This window comes from Barbus barbus (assembly GCF_936440315.1).
Source record: "Barbus barbus genome assembly, chromosome: 30".
NCBI lineage: Eukaryota > Metazoa > Chordata > Actinopteri > Cypriniformes > Cyprinidae > Barbus > Barbus barbus.
Window position 1 is genome coordinate 25351888 of NC_136758.1, and position 21894 is coordinate 25373781.

The following is a 21894-nucleotide window of genomic DNA, read 5'->3' on the forward strand; positions in this document are numbered from 1 at the left end:
GGCTGTGCATCATTCAGAACTGCCTTCGAAATTTATGCTCATGAACTGAAAGGAAGCCAAGTCCTAAAAACCAATTTTTTGCCCAATCCTGCACTAGCTCAAGTTTGTGTTTTCCATCTGTTAATTCCGCCAGATTACAATGTGTCGTATATTTTTGCAGTCAGGAAATTTATTTGAGACTAAGAAAGCAGCGCTCTTTAAGTTTTCCATCTGCTGTATATGCTTTTCATCAAGAGAAATGATTGCCGACCAACACACGTTCATTATTTCAGCCCTGCACTGATGAGGCCACAGCAGCGACTGAGAAAGAGACAGTAAGAGAGAAAGACAGAGAAAAATGGGAAGACAATTCCAAGGCTAACCCCACTGGATATATGGACCACGTTACATAATGAATGCTTTTCAAACCAATTTACTGGTAAGGGAGTCATCGTGTAGAAAGTACAGTGGCCTATAATTTAAACCATAACACTGCCGGTCCAGACCAGGCATTTGCGTCATTGAGAAGTGAGCCTTTGGGTTTTTATCAAGCAGAATTTCACAAGCAACAAATAATGGAAATACACAAAACAGGCTCATTTCAAAACACGCTACTAATAAATCATGCTAACGTGCAGTACGAAGCACAATGGAAAAAGGGCTTGTTTGCAATGTAACGCTTGATGTCGAAAAGACCCCGTGGCTGTTTTTCAGCGGTGCGGCAGAAGTGGATGGGAGGGAGAGGTTGTGTGTGTTGAAGCGAGTCCTATAGCACCTACCTTGACCTGAGGCCTGCTGCTGACTCTACTCCTTCCTGCAGATGAGCTATCCGTCTGCGGACCGCTGGTCTGAGCCCTGCAGCCCTCCGCAACACCACCGCTGCTCTCTGACCTTGCCAGCTGGAAGAGAGAGAACAAGAGAAATGTTGCCTTCATCATTTAGTCTTTAGTCTTTTTGAACATTTTTTGGTTTGTAAAATTTGTTACTTTGATATAAAAAATTAAATTAAATTAAATTAAATTAAATTAAATTAAATTAAATTAAATTAAATTAAATTAAATTAAATTAAATTAAATTAAATTAAATTAAATTAAATTTTTAAAACATGCATTTCTGCACCGATAAAGTTACTAAACAAAACAGAAAAACAGACTGTTTGCAGACAGGTTTAATAAACACTTATATTCCACTGGAAAAGTATTTACAGAAAAGTCAAGCAAAAATGTCTTTATTTTCCTAAAATTTTCTAAAATGAGCTGTCTTTGAATACTAAATTAGAATAAAGAAACAATTTTCACATTAAAAAACATCACCTATATAAAAATGTTTTACCTGTTTACATTTGCACTGTTGTTATATGATTTATTTCGCACTATTCACATATATGCTAGAAATGTTTTCAAAATTGAATCTATACCGATAAAGTACAGTGAATTGAAACTGAAAAACTGAGAGAAAAAAGGCAGATAAAAAGATAGATCAGAAGAAGAAAGAAACATGAAAAGATTGAGTTGTGGGAGGGGGTGTTGAAAAGATGAAGATTTTAATAGCTCCCTTTCTGTTTTCATATGACACCATCCAGCTATTTTAATGAAATCAATATGTCCATATGAGTACAAACACTGAAATTCAATTGATGACTTAAGTAAAATTAATTTAGTGTTTTCAGTCTCAATGATTAGCTGGAAAGTAGGAACTTAATTCGTCTGATATAAGGTCAAACTCAGGATTTGCAGACAGAGTTGGAAGCAAGCAGGGAGAAGTTTGCATATGAAATAGAAAACTACTTAAAAAGAACACAAATACATGCTAATTCAGTCATGAAATTAAGTAATGATCCTCGCCGCATTCTTGCTTATGAATCATAATATAATCTGACTGATTATGATTATTCTGTTCTGTAGACCTTAAAATTTTAAATCTACGCCTGCAAATCCTTCTTCCATTAGCACTTCAGGGGAAAAGCGGCAGGGAGGGGTGAGAAGGGGTGAGAGAATGAATAAAAATCCCCTCTTAAATATTTAGTCAACGAGATGAATTCAGCAGAAACGCACACCGCTCTCATTACAAGCAGATAGAGCGCGGTGTAATGTCGAAACACACCTGTTTATGAGTCGACTTGGCTTCCTGTAGAGAGCGGCGCCCTTTCCCGACGTTCTTCTGTTTCATCAACTGTGAAGCAGGAGCCCTTTCATCGCTATCAGTCTTCCTTATCAGCGGACAGTTAATTTTGGGATTAATATAAAGGCTGCCATCCTCTTTTAAAGGATTTGTAGTGGAGCAAGAGACCCTTATCTTAGTCATTACAGGGGAAATATTGGATTCAAGCATTTTAGTATCTGCAAAACATTCAACAGTATCTATCGGGGTTTCACATGGTAAAGGATTAAGATAAGGCGCCTCATTATGGCACTCTGGCTGGCTACCAGCTACACTTCCTTGAGAAACACCATGTGCTTTTTGGTATTCATCGCAGCCCGGTGGAGGTGCTGGGCTCGGGAGACCGAGGGGCTCTATTAGCTTGCTGCCGTGTCTCGTGGGCCGTTTGCTAATGGACATGCTGTAACAGAGAGGAGGGCCCAAGTACACTTCCTCGGTGCAGGCCTCGAAGAGCGGCTCTTCATCACGGATATCTGGCGTACTGGAGAGGATTGGGGTGCTGCTCTTGTCCTCCGCGCATGTGCTGACCTCTCCGCAGTCGCTATCGTGCGAGGACAGCGACAGATAGGAGTAGAAGTCGCCCTTGCGCAAATGGATAAGCCGATGGGAGTGCTCGAGGACCTTCTCTCTGATCTGAGACACAGACGTCGGGCTACACACCTCCGTGGGCTGCTCTGCCTGTGCCTCTTTGGTCTTCAGGGCCACAGATGTCATGTCAATGATCTCCATCACAAAGTCATGGACACTGTCACTCTTGGCCTCTTCAGAGATGAAAGCAGGGTGGTTGCAGCTCTCTGAAGAGCTTTTTTGATGGTTCTCGTGGACGTCATTCAGAAAGGCGGCGAGTTGCTTCTGTCGGCTGTGAGCGTGTGCAGATAACCCTGAACACTCGTCGATGGGAGAAATGGAGGGCGAGGGACGGTGGGAATTGTGACAGGGCAGCTCGCCTTTCAACTGCCCTTCCAAGGAGCTCAAGCTCAACTGTTCGCATGAGGATGGAGAGGTGGCAGTCACCATACCGCTTTTGATGCCGTTGACAGCATCTGCCACGTAACAGTTTTTAAACGATTCCCCTTTCTTGGTTAGCAGACTTCCCTCTTCCCTCAGCAGCTCGTCGTCTTCATCCTTGCCTTTGATGTGAGTGTTCTCGACATTCCCGTTCTCCATGTCATCCACGAAGTGGCTGATATAGCTCCTGGTGGCGTCCCTTCGGTTGCAATCCACCTCCCCTTGCCCAAGGCTCTCATTTTTAGCATTAGTGTTGGCTTCCAAGAGTTTCAACGTGGATTGGCTGAGAAAGTGACGATCGTTGGCGGTTTTAACCGGTGACAGGATGTCTTTAGACATGGTGCCACACTGCAGCTCATCCACTAGATCTGCCTCATTTTTCTCTTTACTCTGAGATCTAGGCTTCATCCAGCTTTGAAACTCACCCTTTATATAATCCAGCCCAAGAGCGAGAGAACCTTCAATGTACTCCTCCTCTGAGGTTACACTGGAGTCATCGTCTTTAATACCAAGCTCTTCTTCGGTGAGCGTCAGAGTGGAGCTGGAGAGAAGATCGCTGTCATCCTCGTCATCGGTACAGGCTGAAGTGCAGGAAACGTTGACGACCATACTGATGCTTGCGTCAGTCTCATCGGCTTTTTGTTGGCTACGGCAATGTTTACGGAAGGATGCGTTGGACTCTGCAGCCACGCAGCGGTTCATTTGCACAGCTAGGTCCTCGGATGCCACGGACGAGTCCTCGGTGCTGCTCAGCTCCGTCAGGGAGGCTGCCGAGCTCTCGTTAATGGAGGAGGGAGCTCCAGCCGAGCGTGACCCACGCCACAGCGAGCTGCTCTGGAGCGTTACGTCAGAGACGCTACGCGTCATCTTCATTGCAAGAGGGCTTTGGATGTTCTCAAGCCGTTTTAGAAGTTCCAGAGTTCTTCTGCTGAGCTCCCCTGTGGGCTCCACAATCGATTCAACGTCCCTCAGACTTTCCTTACTGCCGGCGTCCTCTGTGCTCTTACATGGAGCGAGCCAACTTTCCAGGGAAGTGCTACGAGTCAGTGCCTCTTTGATTGATGGAAATAACTCTCCTGCGAAAAGAGAGTCAAGGGAAGACCCCTGGGAGAGCTGTGCGAACTCCTTTTGGAGCTTTCGGTGTGTAGTCACCCTCTCTTCATCTCTGCTCATGTTGAGATATTTGTCGTTAGCTTCTTGGCTTAGCCCAAAGCCATTGGCATGAATCTTCACTGGCTCCTTGCGGTGTTTCTTCCTGCTTTCTCCACCATCTTCTCTCTTCTTTCTCACGATATGACATTGCTGGTCTCTCTGCCCAGTGGTAAAACTGTCACCATATTCTGCACACTTGTTGGCACGCTCCAAAACTCTGTCTATGTCTTCATCTGAGACTCTGTCTCCATCTTCTCTGGTAGGAGGGGTGAGAGTAACACAAACGTTTGGTTCATCGCTCTGGAACAGCAGACAAACCTCAGAGGTACCTGTGGTCTCCATGTCCCCTTCACTAACAATCCCACTTTCGCTCTCCGATCTCCTGGCTGAATCCGATAGCAGCCCCTGCTTCCCATTCAACAGGTCTCCCAGAATGTCAGGTAAGGATTCGGCTGAGGAGAAGGAGGAATCCATGCTCAACCGCTTCAAAAGTGACTGTTGGGATTTGGTTGATGATGATTTGGGATTATATTGGGGTTGTTGGTAGAGTTCAACATTATGCAGACTGTACACCTGATAAACACGAGAAGATTCTGGATTCAGTTCTGCGGAGCTCAAGGCTGCGCCGCACCGTGTGTCATTTGGGCATGACTCGGAGAGACTTGAAGTCTCCTTTGGGGAATTAAGGTGTGATTTAGATCCAGGCTTTTGCTCATCTTCACAGTCCTGTGTATCTAGATCGCAGATGGTCATGTCCATTTCGTCCCACTCCCAAGAGTCTTCCATCTGGCCATGGAGCTCTATGAGAGAAGGCTCAATGAGGTTCTCAGGGACCTGAAAAGGGAAGAGAAAAAGACGTCAGGGGCAAAGAAATACTTGGTTGGACTTTTAATTAGATCAAATTCAAAGTTAATCTATGACAAATACATTTTTGCTTAGATATGGGCATTCAGCACAAGGCATAATTACACAAATTGCTTTGCTTCTTGTTCAAGCAGGAAGAGCCTATTTATATGATCCTCTTTATCTCATTAATCTAATAAACTGGCAAATCTAACACTTGCTTTGTATGTCATATATCCCATAAAATGAATTTTTATTAGATTTCTGTTTATTCTCTTTCTGCTGATGAGGAAAATACTAATGCAAAGGCTTGGATCACTAGTGCATGATAAAAACCCTCAACTGTGAGAACAATCAATCAGTCTAATCAAATAAAAATAATTTCAGTTAGCTGCCTCAGCTAACATTTGTACCTCGACTGCAGCACATAACATTTTAATCAGATAGACTAATTATAACCTTTAGCTATGCCATAACAAAAGTCATTTTGCTATTTTGTAGAAGGTTAAACAAGACTGTCTAGTATGGCCTGAGTTTTTTAGACTGAATAGCAGGCATTGTGTCTGCTATACTATTCATCTTGAGAGTGAAATAATGTAATAACTTGACGGTGTCAATTAAAACTCTTCTGAAAGCTTTTTTCCTTTTAACAGTCACTCTTTCACTGGTTTACCACTCCCTTAAGAGCAGGTGAAAGTGAACTTAAAAACCATTATGTCTTTCATTGACCTTCAAACAGAATTCATGATATTCTAAAAAAAAAAAAATCCTCCAAAAAAATGAAAGAGTAACGATTAGATTTTTTTCAGACACCAGACTTGTTGTGAGCAAGGCCTCCTGAAGCATTCAACAGTCAGCTATTTCATCATCTCACAAAGTGTACTGTATTCACAAAAACAAACTCTCCCTATTATTTTTCTTTTTCCTTTCTTCTGCGACCACAAAAAGTGAAATTGCACATCAGCCCCGCAAGGTCAAGCTGAGCGAGGGGCGAGTAATTTGTCTTCCCCGTGTAAGTGAGTGGACGTTCACAAACGGGTTGCTGGGCTTTTCTACGTGAAGCACGCAGCCTCCCCAGAGCCCTGCTGCTGCCATGCAGGAATGCACAACATCTACATGACAAAAGGCCAAGTCTAGCCCTCTGCCCACTCCCCCGTTTAACACGCACTGTAACGGTCCCACACATACAATAAGAGACTAGTTAAGGGTTCCGTTTTCAGGATGGGAAGTCTTTTTATACGGCAGTGAACACGGTATGTGCACATGTTATATCCTTTAAGAGACTACTTCCTCCCTTTCAGTGCAGGATGGGGACACAGGATCAAGTTATTTCATTGCTATGGGTTACTCAGTATACATTAAGAACAGTCAGTTATTTCTGGCAGCATCTGTAATCGATTGAGTTCACAGTACAGTGAATATCTGGGGAGCGCATCTAGCTGCTATCCTCTTACTATGTGTATTCAAGAATAATATGTGGCCACTTTCCCTGCCTTATACATCATTCTTATTGCACTGTTACAGCGGCGCTGCACTATATTATTGGAACTAGTGTATTTCTGCTTAACAAATTGTTCTGGACAGCTTCCTTTGAGCACAGCAACATGTAAGGAGATCTTTGAAAAGCCAATTCAGTGGGTTCAATAAAATACATAGTAGAACGTTGATTTTTAGAATTATAATTGCATTAGGAAGGAGTCTCCTTACTGATACAGTATTTAAATGTATTGTGAAAGATTTAGATATTTTTATAGCAAATACTGCAAAATAAGTGCATTTTAAGGACATGATGGATGCGCACTTGGTGAGGTCTATGTGTCAATAACACAGCATGCTACTTAGGGTGAATATATGTCCTGTTTTTTCTAAATTGCCTAAAATGTCTGGGTTTGACATGTTGACATACTCTCATACATACAGTGTGTGTAATTGCATGGCTTTGACCGTTCTCTGTGGATCCCACCTTCTTGCATGCCATAATTGGTTAATTATGTACAATCCCTCCACACTATTGGTCAAACTATTTTTCAGTCATTACATTCAGCAAGCATGAAAAAAAAACAAAAATACATTCACAATCCAGACATTTTAGGCAATTTAGAAATCCCAGCCAGGACATGTTTGCGAAAAAGAACACATATAATCACCCTAATACTACTGTTTATCACTGCATACTGTTCACTGAGGTGAATTCACTAAACAGTTACGCCACTTTACACTATCTGCACTGGTATAGCTCTGTACCATGCATATTAAAATGACACAATTTACTAATAGATTGCACGTTTTTTAGCATTATGGAAAATAGGAGGTAAACAATTTTGTTTAATTAAAGGAGGTGGTTGTGTGTATTTGGATCATGCAAATTGTGTTTTTTGAGCTTGTTTGCACCGATTTGCATAATTCCTTTAGTCAATTAGGTGCTAAATAATGCAAACAGAGCACACAACTACTTTTTTAAAAACAATATACAGTACACAGTATGCATTCTAGTATGCCACTCCACCATAAACACAATTAAACCGTCCATAGCGTGGATATCGAGACAGCACTACCTGTGCATGCACCACCCTGTTTATATTCACAACGTATGTTATCTTGTTTACTTGTAACTGTAGTGTAAAGCATATGTGACCTGGTCTCTGCCCAGCGAGCTTTTCAGTCTGGTCTGCCACTGAAGGACCTGCATGACGATGGCCTCCCAACGTCTCTCCAGGTTGACCTGCAGCAGCTGCAGCGACTGGCGCTCTGCCTCTGAGCTCTGCTGTTCAGGCCCATCCAGCAGCCTCTGACAGAGCCTCAGCACGGAGGAAATGCCCTTCCGTCTGCCCCGTACCTCCATACACAGAGCCTGCAGAGACAGGAGCAGGTCAGTCCTCTCATGCACTCATAGACTGTGTTAGTAAACAGGGTTTAACATCCCTGTCGTCAGGTTAAGGGCAGGGTTCATGTGTTAATGCCAAAGAATTTGATGAAAGAAAGCTTAACTCTAAAAGCTCAACTTTGAATCTGCAGTTTGTGAACATACAAGCTACTGATAATGTAAAGTTAAAACTACAGCCAAGAACAAACCAAAATAATAAAACTAAACACCCTAAATGACAGAAATGAATGTAAAAACATTGATTAAAAGCTATTACAAAAAACTAAATTAAAATAAAAAACACTGATAGAAATTAAAACAAAAACATTAAAAGCTGTTTAAAAAAAGACTAAGAAATACTCTAAATGATAGAAATTAGTACAGCAATAAACAAACCATAATAATAAAACTAAAAACACAGACATGAATGGAAAAACCACAAAACAATTTAAAAAAGCTGTATTAAAAACTTAAATAATATATCTAAAAAAAAACAGTGATAGAAAAAAAAAACATTTATAGAAAGATGTATAAAGGACATAAATAATACATCTAAAAACATACTGATATAAATTAATAAAAAAAGAAAAAGATTTATACAAAAAAAACTAAAACTATAAACTGATAGAAATGAATACAAAAGAAAAGTAACTTTTGCTACAAAAGACAAAATTAAAGTATAGTAAATTGCTACAAAAATAAAAAACAAAACTAAATTAATACTCTGCAGGGACTTCCGGGAACACTTGATTCATTTAATGACAAATGAATCAGTGAATCATTTTTTGGAGCAGGTTCATTGACATGAACAGTTCAAATGGAACAATTTGCTATAACGAATCAGACTATTTAGTATAAGGTCTTATACACAATGCAAAATAACAATAATTGTGTCGGTGCACAAACCCTTTGCTACACAAAAACACTGAGCTACAAAAAATATAGCACAGTCAAAAATAACTTTCCATGAACTATTCTCCACCATTTGTCACAACTGCAACATAGGGTTTATTGCTAGCCATGCATTTGAACTCACAGCACCTCAGAGTTTCTGTGGCATGACTGAACATAGTGAATGAAGAGAGAGAGACAGATAGAATGACATTGAGAGAGAAAGAGAGACTCCCGTGCGCTTGATGAGGTCTCCACAACAATTCAGCCTGTCAGGAGCGTGTAAATCACATCCCCCTCTCCCCATAAACACGACAGAATTAAATATTTAAAGGCCAAAGCTACACTCCCATGCTTCGGTGTCCAGCTATGACACTTGTTTAATGAAACCGCTAGAGCATACAGACTCTCCCAAAGATGACCACAAACGCATGTTCTGGGGCTGAAGGTATTCTGACGCTCTCTCACCTGCACCAAAATCCCGTTTAAATATGGGAAGAGACGGTGCTACTCCATGTGCGTTATGGGACGAAAACATTCAGAGAACAATTTATGCAAATCCCGCCAGCCCCGAAAAGCACCGCCTTACATTGTCTGTACATTTTTCAATAAATATTAAACACCATTACATTTCACCATTACATTTAAATTGGATTTTATTTTTCCTGGAGTGCTCGGCCCCTCTGTTTTAACATATTTCCCTCTCCCGTGTCTTTTAAACATGTAATGAGACTGTAAAATGCAATGGCAGCGTGCCGGAGAGGAGGCCGAGGACCGAACGCACTGATAGAGTTGAAACTTTGACAGATAGAAACGTGGGAGGTGATGGAAAACCGGCACTCAAATGGACACTTTTTTTTAATGGCATACGGTGTCTGGAAAATGTAGTGTCCTGGTCTCTTAAAGACATGTAAATATCTGATGTTAAAATAGCTTGTCTCAGTCAAAGTTAGACTTGTAGATGTCATTCAGCCTGTAGTCTCAGCTTTAGATACAAGCACAAAAAACAGGAGAACTAGGTGAAATATGCTATTTTATTCTCTCACTGCATGTTAGGAAGACTTCACCACATGGTAATAGACTAAACAGAGTATTTCATCTTATTCTCCAGCTAAAACATCTAAAAATTCTTAAAACAAGATAAATTTACTTGTTTCTTCAACACGAGTGTATTTTGTCTTGCTACACTGGCAGATTTTTAGTACGTTTTAAGTATAAACAAGAACAAAATATACTCGTATTAAACAGACAATCTATGAAAACATGTCTTCATATCATATACAGTGAACTTATCTAGTTTTAAGGACTTTTAGAAAAAAAAAAGGTTTTAAAAGACTTTAAGGGATACTTTTTTAAATTATTAGTTAAGCTTCTGGCATGTCTGCCAGCTCAGAAAAGCTTAAAAGGAATTTTAACTGAAGTATGTTACAGACATTTCATGAAGACCCAAAGAATCACACCCACTTGTGGAAAATCGGTATCCGGTTAAGATTCAATATGATTTTTATTTTTTTCTTAATAGAAAAAAAATAGACTATTAGAATAGACTATTAGAATTCAAAATGAAATGAAACAGAATTTGTGAAACATTACTTGAAAGACAATGTGATATAATGAAGCATTCCTTTTATTTATATAAATAAATTCTAAAGGTTGGTCAACTTACATGTCAGTCAGAAGGTTTCCAGTCTAAGTGAGCATATCTTCATCAGAATAAGTTGCGATATGGACCACACATTAATCTAACAGTTGAAATGTCTGTCTCAGGCAACTCAGTCTCTAACGTGTAACTTCGCCCTTCAGATATGTCAATGAAATACAGGTGACAATGTTCAATCAGGTGCCCTCAGATTAAACAGCACAAAACATTCACTGTACAATGAGGTTTCAGATATCCAAAACACCTGAAATATGGCGCTGTTTCTGCATTACTGGGTCCTATAAACTGATTGAGTCTTACTGAGGAAGAGGAACAGTGCAGTATAGTGCGCCAATATTTGCTAAAAAGCTTTTCCAAACACATGGTGCAGTAAGTAGGCTGTTTTTCCTCCAGTATGTGAGTCCACACAATGACTCCATTTCAGACCCACAAACCAGCACTGAGACTGAAATGCTGGCGGGGGGCCAGTGGGCCCTGGTTCCTCAGTCAGATATCAAAACACCCAGAGAGGTAGACAGAGAGTGACAGAAAATCATATTGTGAAAGAAAAATCACAAGTGTTTCGATTGTTTCTCCTAGACAGCAACGAGACAACATGGAGACCCCAGTTTCACAACACATCTCAGTAATGTGCAGACATCTTCATAGGAACACAAACATTTCTCATCAAATTCTCTCAAAAACCAATGATATGAGCTGCTTCACACATTAAAACAGTTTACAACTCAAAACTCTTTCTATATGTCAAATATTGCTGTATTTCTGACTCAAACTTCTGAATTTGTATTTGCATTCAAAGCCACTGTAAAATGCAGAACATGCACAACGGTGACTGTAAATACTCTAATAAATGTACGTATTAAGCAACTTTAAATAACAATTAGTCCAGTAAACTACAGATGAATTGCTTTTTCAAATCAGCATTATTATCCGTAATTATCAAAAACTAAAATGGAAACTGGATGACTTGGAACATAAGAAAAAAATATATATTAATCTAAATATATTTTCATGCAACAGTAACAAAACTCAATCAGAATATAATTAACTAATGTAAATAATAATTAAAAACAGTTTTTGATGCATGATATAAACTTTTACAACCAACCTGCATTGCAAATAAAAATGTCACTAGATTTTTGTAATGTAATTAATAATACAAATTAACACATGAACTTTAGCAGGCTAGAAATTAACATTACATTGAATAGAAACTAAATAAACTGAAACTAACAATAACAGAGTGAAACCAAAAGAAATAAAACTAAATCTAAACTATCCTGAATTTTTGGAAGTCCGCTTCAGAACCGAGCGATAAAACGGCCTCTGGGGAGTATTTTGAGAAACAAAACATAAAAAGTTACCCCTTCATCTGTCCATCCACTGTAAGAACTGGCGGATCATCTATCAGGTGCTTTTTAATAAAGCTATCAGCGGATCAGCCGCCTCGCGTCGTGCTTAGGTGCTAACACAATCTCCAGAACGGCAGTGCGACTATTCTCTCTCGTCTCACTCCCCTGGCTGTTATCGTGTGGCTAAATCCATCTGGTGTACAGTATTAATCTACAGGTCTCTCGCTATCAGAGTCTGTAATCACACCTGAGGCGGAGAGCCGAGCCGTGAAGATGCATGTGTATTACACAGACCTCCCAAGAGTGTTCCTCCAAAAAACTGCTTATCTCTTTATTCAACACAAAATGAGAACAGACCGTGCCTCCATCCAGACGCAGCCTAAAGCCTTTAAACTCCAATTCCCCATCTCTCCCTCCCACTTAATTTCATTAAAATCTAAGCCTTATGATAGTCTGACATTTTTTTTCCGTGCGACTTAAGTGCGAGAAGAGTTTAAATGACGCGTGCACCGGCGCTGACGCGCTTTCCGGAGGATTAGAAAAAAAGCCAGATGCCAGGGCTCTGCTCTTTCGTTTTCGGGGGTATTTGTTTCCCGTCCTCCGGTGGGAAAACGAGCGCACACTTCATCTCGCTCTTTCCAGCCACAGCAATTTTAACATTTTCAATTAATCTCGGCAAGATTGAGGAGCGGAGCCCCAAATCCCCTACAGTGACGGCAAGGACACGGGAACGGAGCTCTGACAGCGACCCAGTGGATATTCAATCAATTACCATTAATTAGAAATCTCTGATTAATTCTATTTGTTGATTAAGTCAATTAAAACCACAAGCACTTGTTATCGCAAATGAGTATAACGAATTCATGTCGGCCATTTGTTCCCAGACACGTCCCTTCGGCTCCGACCGGCTCAAGTTTCATCAACGGCTGTCAGTCGAGGCCTCGTTCCCGCGACGCGCTAATAGAGAGAAATCGTACCGCAGTGAGCGCAAAGACAATAAAAGCAAACCTAACTGACCGAAATTCGATGTCAGCAGACTGACGCTAGTCATATAATACAGGGAAATGAAGGATCCTGTTTTGCATTCTGCTTGACGTGTTCATTGTTTCAAATACTTCTAAATTAGCCGAGTCTGAAATGCATTGGTTTGAGTCGGGCTGTCAGTGACCTTCCATAAAGCTTGCTGTTAAAGAAAGCTTATTTTTAATTATTTCCCCCCCTTTAAGACAAAAAATTGACAGTGTTTTCAAAATGAGACTAATGTGTTACGAACGGCAGACGTCGTCTTTACCGCGCTAAGGCAAACAAATGGCAGCAAAGTGATAACACTGCCATCAATGGGGACATTTTCTCATTAGCGCCTGTAAATGAAAGCAAGCGGCATGGACGTATAATGAAAAATACGACTATGCACACAAGTGTGTGTGTGTGTCTGTGCGGCCAGTCGATTGTGTGTGTAATGAACAGGCCTGTCACCTGTCTGCTCCCCATTACTTGCTGATGAGACGCTAACTCTGCGTTTGCCGCTTTCGAGCGCCCGTCCCAGAACTGACTTAATGCGGTTAGCACTTGCCAAAGAACAGGAGTTCCTTATTCCTAATCATGGAGAAAGTATTGATATTATATCTGCGCCGTCACATTCAATCAGCCGGACGGGACCCGGAGGATGAGGCCCCGGGGCCCCACGCTGCGGCGAGCTGATCAAAGGTGCCGGGGAGAGACGTGGAAATGGACTCCGACTCGAGCGCTGCCACAGATATTCAGTCTGGCTTCCATTTAGTCTAATTCTCCCGTGAAATTCCTTTAATGGGAACGTGGTTTGGAGTTGGAGGTGTTTTTGAAAGGCTCCCGGTGCTGCTCGAAATGGCACAGCGATCTCTGAAAAAGACGATAATAGCTAAGACAAAGAAGAAGGTCTAGCTTGGGTATAAGTGCTGCTTCCTACATCGACTATGACTATGGCTCAATACTATATACAAACTTCAGCATATAAATTCCACACTATTTATGCTACAACATTCCTGATGCCTTAAATACCGACTAGGTAGGAAGCTCACTAGGTTTTGAAACAGAGCTTCTATTTATAGAGATAACAAAAATCTTCAGATTTCCAGCTCAGGATACAACAGGTTCTGTAAATAAAACAATTGTTAACTAAAGACCGAAGTTGGCATGTGGTTCCCGTCATCTCTCCTTTCCCTGACAGGAAATGTCCAACCCTGGGGTTTTAATATCATGAAGGCACACTATTAAAGGGAAGACAGTTATTAATGAAAGAAGTGAAATTGGCAGCCAACCACTCTGAACCGTCTGACCAGAGAAGGTTAAGATACAATAGAGTCTAATTTTAGACGACTTCACTCCCCCCTAGCAAGTAAAGAACTTAATGCTTTTTATTCAGGGGAAGATGGACATTTTTATGATGACATTTTAAAGGGTGACCATACCTGTTACTCATAACGAAGTGTCTCACTATCTCTCCTTTTACACATATTTCAGGCTTTTATTGGCATCAGAGATCTACACTGAACAGACACACATTCCAGCAGCTCCAGCCGTGAGATTTTACACAACACAAAACATGGATAAAACTGAGGTTCTATTAAACCGCAATAATATGGGATGAAATGATCCTAAATTCTCCTAAAGTTTCCAGGGCAATCTCAAACCCTTGACCCTTTCTGACATAGTAAACAACTATCACTAGCACACAAATAACATGTCAGTGAACAATCAAAGCAGTCGGACAAAAACCAAACAAAAATGTTAAAATGACTAACAGCCCCTTAAATACAGTAAAATCACTATCACACATACAACCATGAGTGTAAGTGGTTTAATACAATATGTTACTATAATATGACAAATATTCAGAGCCATTGAATACACTGAAAAATGCACAAAAAAAAACAATTCTCACATGCACAAAATTTAAACATACAAAAATGTTTACCATTACTCCATTTTATGTATGTCTAGTTTTGCCATGCATATGCAGAAGTTTTTTTCTGCAAATGTAAAGTTAAATAATAATATTAATAATACTAATAATAGTTGTTGCTGTTGTTGTTAATATTGTAATCTTTTTGTATAGATTATTTATAGAGATTATTATTAAAAAATACTATTATTATAATTTAAATAATAATAATAATAATAATAATTGTTAATATTATTTTATGATTATTATTATTGTTAATATTTTCATTATTATGTATAGACTATTATAGAGATTATTGTTAAAATACATAAATATTATTTAATGACAAAAATCTCTATAAATAATAATTATTATTTATAAACAACAACAACAACAATAATAATATATAAATAATAATGATAATAATAATGATTGTTGTTGTAGTTAAAAAACTTTTGGTATAGATTATTGATAGAGATTATTATTACAACACATAAATTAATATTATTCATTTCATTTAAATAATAATCCATAAATAACAATAATAAATAATAATTATTATTATTAGTGTTGTTGTTGTTGTTGTTGTTGTTGTCAATGTTCTTATTATTAGTTATGTATTATAATTCATAGAGATAATTTTTAAAATAAATAAAAAATATTTAATTGTAATAATCTCTATAAATACTATTATTATTTATAGACAATAATAATCTATACGTAATATCAATAATAATAATAATTATTATTATTAGTAGTAGTAGTATAAATATTATTAATAATCATTTCTTATAATACTAATAAAATATTATTATTATTATTATTATTTATAATAAAACTAGATTGTTACTTTTTCAGAACAAAATGTGAGTGATGCAAGGTTCACATACCTTCAACGATCAAGACTAAAACATAAAATAAATTTCCGGCTCACATTATTTCACAATAAAAACACTGTTTTACAAAAACATGTCAGATTACAGAAGTAAAACGGGCTGCAAAAGCCATTTGATGCTGTGTTTCAACCGCTCTGTGATCACGCCAGTAAGCCACGCTTCAAAAGCGGTCAGAAAAAAACTAGACGCATGTAATCATTCTCTTTTTCATTCCTAAACACTCATCCCTTTTAGTGTCATGGCAGAGTTCATATAAGGGAAGGGAAGTGGTGTGTGGCCAAGTATGGTGACCCATACTCGGACTTTGTGCTCTGCATTTAACCCATCCAAGTGCACACACAGTAGTGAACACACACCCGGAGCAGTGGGCAGCCAATGGTGCCCGGGGAGCAGTTGGGGGTTCGGTGCCTTGCTCAAGGGTCTCACCTCAGTCGTGGTATTGAGGGTGGAGAGAGTGCTGGTTATTCACTCCCCCACCTACAATCCCTGCCGGACCTGAGACTCAAACCCACGACCTTCAGGTTACAAGTCCGACTCTCTATCCATTAGGCCACAACTGCCCCGTTGCTATAAATCACACATACCAATATTTCTAATTATCATATTATTTTCTCCAGACTTTCCCTGAGAAATCAATGTGAGCCTTTCTGGCTCCGTGTCATTTGATCAAAAGAGAAAGCCAGCCTTATTTCCCCTCCTGTTCATTTAGCCCTGTGTATATTTAAAGCTTTTCCTCACTTATGTTTGTCACTCAGCAGGTGGATGTAATCAGCTCCGCTACCTGTGTTTTGACACGTCTTGATTAATACTCCAAGCTGTTTCTCAGGATTTTAACTCAAATAATTATTTCATATAGATTTTCAGTCAGGGGATTTGATGTGTGCTTTTTGCCCTGTATTTATTAAAGGAGCACGGCTCAAGTGAAGCAGGTTATTTTTAGAGAGCGCTCTGCAGTTTGACTAAGCAGTTTCTTTTCTGTGTTTATGCTAAACACTCAGACTACCTGACATGATGCCGTCATGTTCGCTAGTTTAAGCATGTATTATGATTTAGTGAAAGTGTTAGGCACAGTTTATGTCCAATGAACAGCTGCAGGCAAGTGTTATGCTAGTTACTGATAAGTAGTGGTTGACCAGGGGCTGGGTTTTCAATGGCTGATGTTGATTTCCAATGGCTGCGGAAATTACGGATCATGCAATTATGCCATTCTGTTGAACGGATGTATAAACGGTAAAATATGTTAAACGGAGCTGAAAGCATTAAGCCCTTTTTGCAAAGCAACATCAAATGATGTAATAATCAAACACGCAAGCGGCAGGAGATGCATAACTTTTGTAAATGATTGTAAATTAGGGAATTTCAATTAAAAACTAAAGCTTTCTGCAGCTCCAGATTCACGTGGGCTAAAAATGTAAATGTAACATAATAATATGTATAATTTAATGATAGTATAATTTAATATGCATATAAATATATATATATATATATATATATATGTGTGTGTGTGTGTGTGTGTGTGTGTATGTGTGTATATATATATATAGTTACAAAATTTAAGGCAATTTGGAAAAGTAAAAAAATATGCACTTTTTTAAAAATAAAAACAGACATCAAATCCCCTATTATTTGATATAAGAATAATCTGATTATTTGAGTTAAAATCCTGAGAAAACCCTTTACATTTATTATACATTTACTCTATACATATATAGTAAATTTTATTAAAAAAAAATTTTTAAACTACAATAATTGAAAAAATCATACAAAAAAAGGAAAACTAATAAATTAATCTCTTAACAAGGCTGCAGGTAGATGTTTGAATGGACACAGAACAAGCGCAACATTTAATTGGCTGATTCTGAGAATCTCAACATGGCCAAATATCGGCTGGCTGATATATCAGTATATCGCTAGTGATACGACCTGAAAGCAAGTTGAGAGCCACTGTGCTTTGTGATGTGAGACTAACTTTCATTAAATTATTGGCTAGATCACCATATCACCATATGAACAATGCATGGAAACATGAAAAAACACAGCCGTGTAGGCTACAGGTTTAGATTTCCTGGAGTAACCTGCTCTCTTGCTCAAGGGTACAGTGGTGATGGATCACCTGTTGCAGAGTTTGAATGTTTGGGTTACAACACCAGAAAACCTGTCTGAGGACAGTTATCATTTTTGCAATTCCATTCAGTGACACCGTTGGAGCAGTGTCTGCTAACAGTGATCTGAACATGTGGTAAAACAGGCCACAGTCCATTGCATTTGCTAAGATGACAAACTCTAGACAGACACTCAGCTCTCATACTCACCTTGAAGTGCTGCAGCTGTTTGGTGGCCTGTGGGTCGTGTTGTGGGTCATCAGCGTCTTGAGTGCCGCTCTCACATTGTTGTGCTTCTGGTCTGAGATTCAGATTAAAAATGAAGAGCTCGGTTTCTCTCAGCCAGCTCTTTAACTCCTTTATCCGGCTCTCCAGCTGGGTCACCATCCTATTGGTGTCTGGAGACAGAAGTTCACGCTGACTCCGCTGCCCCACACTGGGCTCCACATGCTTTGCCAGGGTTTTCTGATTGAACACAAACAGAGATGTCAAACATTATAAACACAAACATGGACAGAATATCTCAATTTACCACAGTTTTACTACAGTAACACCAACTGTCATGAAAATGGCATTTTGGTAAAAATAGTGTGGATTTAGACTCATCTTCTAGGGATCTTTAAAAATTAAAGTTCTGAGACAGTATACAAGAACAGCATGTCATAGCCATAATACAAAAATAAAATAAAATAAAATAATAAAAAATAATAACATTTAAATAATTATTATTTTTTTAAATATAAAATATTACACAATATAAAATAAAAATATGAAAAGCAAGAAAACTAAATAACACAAAAAATAAACAGTAAAAAAATTAAATAAAAACAATAAAGCAAAAAGTAATACAATTAAAGGCTAATTAAATATTAAACAAAATAAAATAAAAATTTAGAAAACAACAAAACTTAACACAATAAAATAAAATAAACATAACATCAAATATCAATTGAAATAAAACTAAAAAACTAAGTAAAATAAAATAAAATGAAAGTGGGGAGTGCTAGTAACAGCTTTTATAGAAATCACAGTCACATTTACATATTCATGACTTTGAGGTCCATTGTTTTTCCTATGGTCTTTTCACAAACAAATTCAAACTACGATAAATATTTATAAGTGTGGATCCACAAAACATACAAACACATTAAAGACAAAATGCATTTATACATCAGGCTAACTTAAATGTATGGAACTGCTTTACACGTAGTGATTAACCCCTATTATTTGTGTTTAATTAAGAAGTGAGATGTGGTGATGACTGCCGTTTCTACAAGGCTGCAGCACCCCTGAAGTGTCTGATAACAAGCTGTTTCATCTGATGAGTCTGAAGGGGTTAAAATCTCATCGCACAAAGTGGCATTTTAGAGCAACATTCAAATGTTTGTTGAATAGCAAACAATCAGCCGCAAAAAAACACACCAATGATTTTAGAAATGGGCTCCGCTGAACAATTTTCCCCGACTGACAGCAAGAGAAGCGAGAACCATGCTGAGCTGCAGTCTGCCTGTGTGCGCGCCTGTGTGTGTGTGTGTGTGTGTGTGTGTGTGTTTGTGTGCCTTTGTCTGTTTGTGTGTATTCCCACCTGCATGGCAATCGCACTTTTTAGACAGGTTGAACCTTGTATACTGAGATGGCAATTGCAAGCACAATACACACCATTATCCAATTAATACACACACTGGCTGTCCTTTCCTTTATGTGATCCATGTTTTGAGAAGCTGGAATGGAAACGGATGTGATTATGATGCAGCAATGAAGTGGCTATTTCAGCATGCGGTATCAATTAAGTTCTCAGGGTTTGGCCGCATGCATCCGGCCTGAGCTTCTCCCCCATGATCGGCCTTTATTAACACATCTGTGTTCCTCTCCTGTCAGCACAGTGTTAATAGCAAAGAAAATGGACTCAGTGACAGGGAACATTTTAGCTTTAATGTGAAAATGGGTTCTTCTGGCCGAAAACAAATGTTGAGGTTTTCTGCTGGGCTGACTGAGGCAAAATCAGATCTCATAGTGATTTTATGAGACATTAGTGTGTGAAAAAGTGCAGCTTTTGACACAAAACAGAGTGGAATGGTTGTCTTTAGTGTAAAGAGATACACACAGTTCAAGTCAACATGACATTTATTTAAAAAAATCATTAAAATTGAATAACCTTCCCCGGCTCTACTACTACTTTTCTTTTAGGCTGACAGCACCAATCTCTCTTTTTAACCCCTCGAACTACCCTTCATACAGAGACACTTTTTACCATTCAATCAGTTCCTGAAGGATAAAACGACATCCAATTGTTTAAAAATTTAGTTTAAAAGTGACAATAAAGACATTTATAATGTTCAAATGCTTTTCTTTTGAAGTTTCTTTTTAGGAAAAGATTTTCCGCAAGCATCTCATGGTTGCTACAAAAATATTGAGCAGCACAACCATTTTCAACATTGATAATCATAAGAAATGTTTGTTGAGCAGTAAATCAGCATATTAGAATGATTTCTGAAGGATCATGTGACACTGAAGGAGCAATGATGCTGAAAATTACGTTTTGCGTGACAAATTACATTTTAAATCATTAAAATAGAAAACAGTTCTTTAAAATTGTAATAATATTTCACAGTATTACTGTATTTTTGATCAAATAATGCAGCCTTGGTGAGCACAAGAGACTTCTTTTCAAAAACTCAAACTCTTGAACAGTATTTTGTATTTTACTTCAGCAGATATAAAGGAAACAAATGTTATATTTAGGAAACTATTAAAGATGGATTATGCAGACATATTCTATGATGATAACAAAATATTATGGGGAAAATATCCATTTGGATGTAACTACCCATATTTACATATTAAGACCTATTTTGTATTCAGCGACTTACCTGCCCTAATGAGCGACATCATAATATCGCAATTTAAATAAAAGTCATATAGTTACAGTAAAGTAAACAATCTATTTAATTCTGTTTAATTAAAAGAAAATGTCAAAGAAAAGTGCTACAAAAGTTTGCAAAAGTCCAGTTTCATGGACAGAGAGCAGAATCTCTCTATTGCCGCTGTTCATCCCTCTCTCTTTCTTTCTCTCACTCTCTCCTTTTATTTCTCTGTCCTTTCCGTTCATCTGAATACAGATGATTTGACGGGCATCAATGGAATCCAGATCCAGCCATTGTTTTCTCTGAGTAACAAATGTCTCGGTGGGAGGTGAAGTCAATGCTCTTGGAGGGTCACGCGGCAAAAAAACAGGAATTTATTGCCACTATATTTTGTTCGGGAACAGTTTGCAATCATAAATTCTTCATAAGCAGAATACTTGAGAGAATGGTCTGTCTTCATAAATATATACGACAGGGGACATCAATTTCATTTAATTCACAATTTGTGTCAGCACAGCAGATGCCAATGGCTGACTTGATAGGCTTGTTTAATATGCAATTGAGACGGCATAATGCGCGGTGCAGGGAGCAGCGGCGCTCAGATTGAACTCTCCGCACCGCTGACGCTTTATTCCTGTCGCACGCGCCCTAACGAGACGCCACTCATCGCCAGGACGCGTCGTGCACGCTCACGCCAGTCAGAACGTTTGCCATCGCTGAATCTTCTGGATAATTCTAATTAATGCCTGATTGCGACAGGGAGGGAAGATGCGAGTTGTTTGACATTTTGAAACTCTCCGAAAAAATTCATGTTTCAGATCAAAGGCTGTTATGCTAATCTTGAGGAGCATTGCAGATGCATATTCACGTGGGTGTATGTGTTTACTCTTTATTAGTGAAGATAAATTATTTAGCATCATACCACTGTGAAGAGCTGTGGAGCTTCACCTTTAGAAAATTGTGAAACTTGTGATTATTCGACTGGAAAACGCTCCTAAAAGTAGATTTTGATGAAGAAGCTGGTCATTTATGATCATCATCTGGTCTAAGATGGTTTAAGAGGTTGATCAGTTTTACTATGACTCAATTAGAGCTCGCGGTGTGAAGAATTTAGTAAAGTTTTTGGTAGCAAAGAAAGTTTTAGTAAAGAAATCTCTGACACTGCACAAGGCTGCATTTATTTGATTATTTGTGACCCTGAACC

The 21894-nt window shown here is 38.6% G+C and overlaps 1 protein-coding gene across 1 annotated transcript in view; it reads right to left on the bottom strand.

The window, feature by feature from the left end:
• The window catches only part of LOC306850453 (A-kinase anchor protein 6-like), a gene marked incomplete at its 5' end in the record, with an annotated part of 108482 nt that overhangs the window by 3160 nt on the left and 83428 nt on the right, over positions 1–21894 (bottom strand). Inside the window, 4 exons of the mRNA XM_079386106.1 lie at positions 759–878; positions 2083–5133; positions 7778–7993; positions 18037–18291. Coding sequence (XP_079242232.1) covers positions 759–878; positions 2083–5133; positions 7778–7993; positions 18037–18291 — 3642 coding nt within the window. The remainder of the gene's footprint in view (positions 1–758; positions 879–2082; positions 5134–7777; positions 7994–18036; positions 18292–21894) is intronic.